This window comes from Tupaia chinensis, unplaced genomic scaffold, assembly GCF_000334495.1.
Source record: "Tupaia chinensis unplaced genomic scaffold, TupChi_1.0 Scaffold000477_1, whole genome shotgun sequence".
NCBI lineage: Eukaryota > Metazoa > Chordata > Mammalia > Scandentia > Tupaiidae > Tupaia > Tupaia belangeri.
The window spans coordinates 2652499-2660116 of NW_006159986.1; the positions used below are offsets into that span (position 1 = coordinate 2652499).

At 38.9% G+C, this 7618-nt stretch overlaps 1 protein-coding gene and 1 pseudogene across 1 annotated transcript in view; one reads left to right on the forward strand and one right to left on the reverse strand.

Moving 5' to 3' along the window:
* Positions 1-218, forward strand: part of LOC102497444 (60 kDa heat shock protein, mitochondrial pseudogene) — a 1845-nt pseudogene extending 1627 nt beyond the window's left edge.
* Positions 1-7618, reverse strand: part of LOC114004461 (keratin-associated protein 4-2-like) — a 10936-nt gene that overhangs the window by 3000 nt on the left and 318 nt on the right. Inside the window, 1 exon segment of the mRNA XM_027774770.1 lies at positions 7461-7608. Within this exon segment, the coding sequence (XP_027630571.1) occupies positions 7461-7608 (148 nt within the window).

Genomic DNA, 7618 nt, shown 5'->3' on the forward strand with positions numbered 1-7618 from the left:
AAAAAAGAATCATGGACCCAAGAAAGGCTGTAAGAACTGTTTTACTGGATGCTGCTGGAGTGGCCTCTCTGTTAACTACAGCAGAAACTGTAGTCACAGAAAGCCCTAAAGAAGAAAAGGAGCCTGGAATGGGCGGAATGGGTGGAATGGGAGGTGGTATGGGAGGCGGCATGTTCTAACTTCTAGAATAGTGCTTGACCGTTATTCATGAACTGTGACAGGAAGCCCAAGGCAGTACTCCTCACCCCATAACTGCAGAGAAGTCAGTTGAATTTAAAACAAACAAACAAAAAAAAGTGAAGTAAAGGCTGGCCGATGTTTAAGAAAATCACTGTAACCATCAGTTACTGGTTTCAGTTGACAATATATAATGGTTTACTGCTGTCATTGTCCATGCCTACAGATAATTTATTTTGTAGTTTTGAATAAAAAGACATTTGTACATTCCTGATACTGGGTGCAAAAGCCATGTACCAGTGTACTGCTTTCAATTAAAATCACTGGGGCATTTTTACTACTGTTCTGTTAAAATCAGGATTTTAGTGCTTGTCATCACCAGATGAGAAGTTAAGAAGCAGCCTTTCTGTGGAGAGTAAGAGTAATTGTGTACAAAGTAGAGAAATATCCAATTATGTGACAACTTTTGTGTAATAAAAATTTGTTTAAAGTTAAAAAAAAGTAACCTATTTATGTTTTTAAAAAGAACACCACCTTATGATGTTGATCATTGGTCTAATTTTTTAATTTACTTTTAATCACTATACATCTTTACAGTGCACAAGAGGCTTTTTTCCATCAAGATACAGTGTATATTATTAATCAAGACAAAGATATCACCACATATTTATAATCAACAGAAAACTTTCCATTTTTGTGTCTGTTTAAATGTGTTTGTTTTTTCCTTGATCCCCTCCCTCCCACCCTTATTACCCAGCCTTTATTACCCAGATCTCCTGCAACTTCAGCCAGCCCAAGATCATGGACATACATATGCCCAGTGTACCAGGGAGGTCTCTGGATACAAACCCAGAGCTTTTCTATATGGGTCAACCTCACAGAGAGTCATATTTTGCCACTCTGCCACTGTCTGGCCCCCCAATTTCATTATTTTGCTTGTAGAAATCCAGGGTTTTTATAAGCATTTAATGAAGAGACCATTCTTTCTCCATTGTGGCTTGATGAAAATTAATTGAGTGAATGTTTGGATTTATTTCTGGGCTCTCTATTGTGTTACACTGTTCAATGAGTCTGTTTTTTATACCAGCACCATACTGTTTTCACTACTATTGCTTTGTAGTATAATTTAAAATCAGGAAGTGTGATGCCTCTCACTTTGTTTTCTTTCTCTGGAGTGTTTTGGCTGTTTGGAGTCTTCTATGTTTCCATACAAATTACAGGGTTTTTTTTTTTTTTCTCATTTGTGTTACAAATGGCATAGAGAATGCATTGAATCTGTATATTCCTTTAACATTCTAACATCATTAGTTCTTTCAAACCACAAGTACTAGATATGTTTCCTTTTGTGTCTTCTTTTTTAAAATTTTAATTTCTTTTACACATTAAATCACTATACATCACCACATCTTATAAAGTCAATTTACCCAGCATGAATACACTTCACACCAGTCCAGTTGAAGATACTGTATAAGTTATCACTAACAGATAATCATCCATTCCTGTGTCCTATAAATGTCTTGCCTCTCCCCCCTTCTCCCATCCTGTTCCCACATTCTCTAATACCCATACCCATTTTCCATGCTTTTTTATCCTCTAATCTTTCTATTTACATCATAGAGTACAGAAGGACAGTATATGTTAAGTGGAGAGATATGATGTCTCTCATAGCCATGCTTGCTTCACTCAGCAGTAAATCTTCCATATTCATTCACTTTCTATCAAATGCCAGGCTCTTGTTGTTATTTATGACTGAGTAGTATTCCATAGAGTATATGTGCCACATTTTAAAAATCCATTCATCTGATCATGAACATTTGGGTTGGTTTCATGTCTTAGCAATTGTAAATAATGTTGCAATAAACATAGATGTGCAAGCACTCTTTCAACTGAGTGCTCTGCTATCCTTTGGATAGTAACCCATGAGTGGAATTGCTGTATCATACGGTAATTCTTTTGTAGATCTTAGTCCAGCCACTGCAGAGAACAATATAGATGTTCCTCATCCATTTTCTATCAATATCAGAGTCTGATTGTTTTTTATTACTGAATAAGATGCCACTTTTTTAATCCATTCATCTCTTCATGGACATTTGTGTTTTTTTATTTTAAAAATATTTTATATTTCATTTTCTTTAATATATTCAGTCACATTATCTAGCTTACAAAGTGAATATTTCAAAATGTGAACTTTTCTCCCTAGTCCAGTTGATAAAACTATAAAATTATCTTCAACAGGTAATACCACATTTCTTTGTCCCATTAATGCTTTGACTCTGTATTTTTCTTCTAAATGTCCTTCCTTAGACTCTACTCTTTCATACACATTGTATCTGGTACTCACATTCATTTACTGTGTTTCTATAACCTTTATATATATATTGAGTGGGGACATACAATGTCTCTCCTTCATAGCCTGGCTTGCTTCACTCAGAAGTAAATCTTCCATATTCTTCCACTTTCTATCAAAAGCCAGGGTTTTGTTGTTTTTTTATGGGTGAATAGTATTCCATAGAATATATATGCTACAGTTTTTCAATCCATTCATCTGTTCATGGGTATTTGGTTTGGTTCCATGTCTTAGCAATTGTAAATAGTGCCACAATAAACATCTATGTGGGAGCACTTTTCCGATGAAAAATTCTTCTGTTCTTTGGGTAGATACCAAGGAGTGGGATTGCTGGGTCATATGCTAGTTCTATTTGTAAATTTTTGAGCAATCTTCAAATTGTTCTCCACAGTGGCTCGACCATTTACATTCCCACCAGCAGTGTAAGAGAGTTCCCCTTTCACCACACCCCCGCCAACACTTATCATTTTTGTTTTTTTAATCTTAGTCATTCTGACTGGGGTTAGGTAGTATCTCGTTGTTGTTTTTATCTGCATTTCCCTTACAATAAGGGATGTTGAGCATTTTTTCATATGCCTTTTAGCTATTCATATGTCATCTTTAGAGAGTGGTTTTTTCAACTCATTCTCCCATCTTTTAATAGGATTGATCATCTTTTTTCCAAACAGCTGCTTAAGTTCCTTCTGAATTCTGGTTATCAGTCCCTTATCTGACGCATAGTTTACAAAAATCTTTTCCCATTCTGAGGGCTTTCTATTCACACTAATTACTGTGTCTTTTGCCATGCAGAAACTTCTTAGTCTGATGTAATCCCACTTGTCTATTTTGGGGATTATTGACTGTGCTTTGGGCGTCTTATTTAAGAAGTCTTTGCCTACCTCAATGTCTCTCAGAGTTTCCTTAGTGTTTTCCAGGAGCAGTTTTATAATTTGAGGTCTTAAGTTTAGATACATGATCTACCTTGAGTTGATTTTTGTCAAAGGAGAGAAGTAAGGGTTCAGGTTCATCTTTATGCAGATGGAAATCCAGTTTTTCCAGCAGCATTTGCTGAAGAGATTTTCCTTTTCCCACTGGATTGGCTGGTACCCCTTGTCAAAAATCAGTTGACTGTATGTTTGGGAAATTATTTCTAGGGAGTCTATTCTGTTTCGTTGGTCCACATGTCTGTTTCTGTGCCAGTACCATGCTGTTTCAATTGTCTTAGTCCCTGAAAGGAGCCAATCAGAGCTCATATGTAGATGGCTTGTGATTGGCCTGTCCTGGATAGAGCTCCTGGATCAGGAGGGTGAAGTTTCAGTATATATTTTTTTCACACTGAGGATGGAATAATTATGAAAGATGTTCCTTCAGTGTTGACATCTGTTTCCAAAATTTTGAAATGCTCCAGTTCATCTATTTACAACTGGTGATCACAGCCACCCAGGGAAGGTGGTGGGAAATCCTGTCTTTCTACCATGTCATTATAAATATGTGTCACGTATGATGTAAAGATTGTGTGATAGTTAATTCTAGGTGTCATCTGGACTACACTTAATGGGATAACACACTTGAGGTGATAAACACGTATTGTAGTTGAGTAGATGTGGACGATTCCCCTTGAATGTGAACCAGCTCATTCGTTTCAACAAGGGGCTGAGAGATGATACAAAGGAAGAATGAGTCTATCTTCAGATATAACAGATAGGCTTCTTCTGTTGCCTTAGACAGCAGAAGTGCAGGGTTGTCTGCCTTTTAACTCCAGGATTTACCTCAGCATACTCCTGGGTGCTTAGGCAGTCAACTTTATACTGTGAGTTTTATCAATGGCTATCCTATCTCAGGGCTTTGAACTGGGACTGAATCATGATACCAGAAAGTCAGGCTCTCAACAATGGTGACAGAATGTTGTGCACCTTCACAGCTGTCATCACGGTAAGTAATCAACTAAATCTCCTCACATATCTGTTCATACCCTATAGGTTTTTTTTTTTTTCCTAGAGATCCCTGATCAATAAATATAGTTGTAGGAAATAATTCCTGCTTAGATTGACCTCTGTGAAGACAACTCTATATACTTCAACTTTGTGGTGACTCTACCATACATTAAGTTTCCAGAATATTTAAAGATTATGAAGAGAGGAATGATTAAATAAGATAAATAGCAGAATAGAGGTTACTAATAAATCAGACAAATTTGCACAGGACATAAGATCTAATATAAAATGTTAGGCCCACTCTTAGAAATATAAAGGAATTAATGACCTGAAGATCTAATGGTGACCCAACCAATATCATCTCATGCTAGCTAAGTAATCTTTAGTCTAACAGCATGAAATCCTACATAACTTCACCTTGTACCATAGGATCTCACTCACAGATCACAACATAGGGCTATGGGTGGACCTACTTTGTACTGCACTATCCAGAAATACTAGAACTGATAGTTTAATGTAGTCTTCTCCTGATACTATGGCAGAGTTGCTAGCTTGAAGATGACACCCTATAAGGACAAAGCAGTCTTTACTTAAAACAAATGATTTATATGTGCAGTGCTTCTAACAGATCAAACAATTAAAAGACAAAAAAGGTAATGAAGCAGGAACCTTTTCTCCCCTTTTCACTCCAAGTGATCCATGTGTGGGTTTTGTGTTCTTGACTTCCACAAAACATGGGTCCTGTAGCAAACTTGATATTAATACAGGAAAGGAAGGGAAGCTCATGAGAGAGAAATAATGACCAGAACATTCTTGAGAGTCTAGAGGTTCTGGCTTCAGTGAGAAGGTGTTATCTCCACAGGACATTGGGAAGGTCCCAATGGACGTAATTCTATGACCATCACCTTATCATTTTTGAGCTTCTAGAAACAGATCATTCATTAACAGGCAAAGCAGGGGTTATTCACGCTTCCAATTCATCTTGTGTTCGTGAGCAAGTAGAACCAATGCTACTTAGGATAGGACAAGGACTATATGGAGAAAGGAGGGAAGCAAATGGGTAAATTGTGGGTTTCTAGTTTGTTTTAGATGGAAATAGAAAAAAATTGTAACAATGATAATAGTAAGCAAAAGCTCAGATATCTGCTGAGGACATTTGTTTCTCTACCGAGAAAGTCATCTAGACCAGCAGAAGTGTTGTCCATTAATCTTCCTCTTGGGAATTTCTCTGGAAATAATTAGCAGACTGAGCTCAAGGAGATAGAGAGATGGTCCTGAGTGGTACCAACGGTCAACTGTACAATACTCTACCCAGGTACCTTATACCAGAAAGTTGCGCCAACCCAGAAGTTCAAGTTACTGTAGACTGTCAGTGGCTCATGCTGTTCACCTCTACTGGTCGTAGGTAATTACCCTCAACAGGATCCATGTCATTGCATGGTTCTGCCCACTAAGGACCATTTAGTCATTCTCCTGGGTGGCCCAAAAGTAGTTTTAACTTATATATAAATATAAAGGTACAACCTCCTTGTCTCTAGGACAGAGATTTTTGGTAGCACTCACACTCTCAGGCATCCTACAGGATCAGATAAGGATAGAAGTGATAGAAAATTTCATTTTCCCTGTGCTTTCTCTACTAAGCTACCTTCTTCTCTAGATTCTTATAGATTTCCCCCTGGGAGTACTTCCTTATAAAGCACCAGTGTAGGGACCAGCAGTTAGCGTAATGGCTATGTCGCTGGACTCCCACATAGTCGACCGTGGTTCAAGTCCCAGACCCGGTGGCTTAACCTCAGGCTGGGTGCGTGTGCGTGCGTGCCCAAGATCCCAAGAGGAGAATGGAGGAGAAGGGATTGCGGCGTGGCCATCCCCTCTGGGGGTGATTTCTCGCTTTCTATCTCTCTGTTTCTCTCTGTCTGGCGAGCGCACATGCCCTATAGCAAAAACCCATGATTCAGAGTTCTCTTTTTAGTGAATTCAACACACATATTTCTCTTAGATGGTATCACTAGGTTCTGCATCCATCAACATAGCTAAGGTGGTACTCTCCTAAATGAAGCCTCTTCAACACAGAGCTTGCACAACTATTTCTGCAACATGGCCTCACCTTGAATAAGGCTTCTCAATATGGTGATTTTTCCCTATAGCTCTATATTTTAGGGACAATGATATTGAGATTAGAAACACTGTTGTCTGACATTGTGTGTGCTCTAAACACAAAAAAAAGTAATTGAGTTTGGAGGGAGTCAATTACTGGCAAGTAATGCAAAGAGGTGCGGCGGGAAACAGAAATACTACAGGAAAGGAAGAGATGCCCACAAAGAGTGAGAAAATGACCAGAACCTCCTGAAAGCAGTTGGCATCCTGAAGATGGAGACAGGGTTGGTAGAATTATCGATAGGGGAGAAAAAACCTTGAGTGATTATTCACCAACTCCCCTTCCTTGGTTAATGGCTATTCCTGAGACCTTTTTAATCTGTCCAGAGGATGCTGTTCAATTCTTGGAAAGTCCTCAGGAAGAAGTTTCTAGATGCTTTTTGTGATCAATCAGCTTCTTGCATTAGAGAGAGAAGTGCTCAAGCAATAAAGGTAGCACCCATAAAAATCATCAGCCATACATGTCTCTATCTGCAAAGAGAACAGCTAAAATATGAGAGAAGGAACACAATCAATAAGAAAATAAAACACACATGATGACCTTATATTTGTATGCCTATAAAATCAAGATTTATTTAAAATGGAGAGGTATGTCCAAATGGTAAGTATGGCAGAGAGCATACACTTCCATTTGGTATAACTGAGGAAATTCAAACTTGTGATTATTTATAATAGAGATGTTAACATGGTGTGGAGGGTGAATGTAGCTGAGGGTTCGAGAAAATATACTGATCAGGTGGAACCAAAGTTTCACAAGTGATAGCTCATGACTTAACTCCCAGATGGAGCAGATCAGGAATTCCAAAGAAGAGGTGGGTGCAGGGCAGAGCACTCAGCAACAAGAACAACTAGAGCAGGCAGGGCATCAGCAGGTGGTCTGGCAGCAGCAGGGGCGGCAGCAGCTGGAAACACAGCAGCTGGGGCGGCAGCACGTGGTCCTGCAGCAGGTAGTCTGGCAGCAGGTGGGACGACAGCAGCAGGAGCCACAGCAGCTGGGCCTGCAGCAGCTGGAAGCACCGCCAAG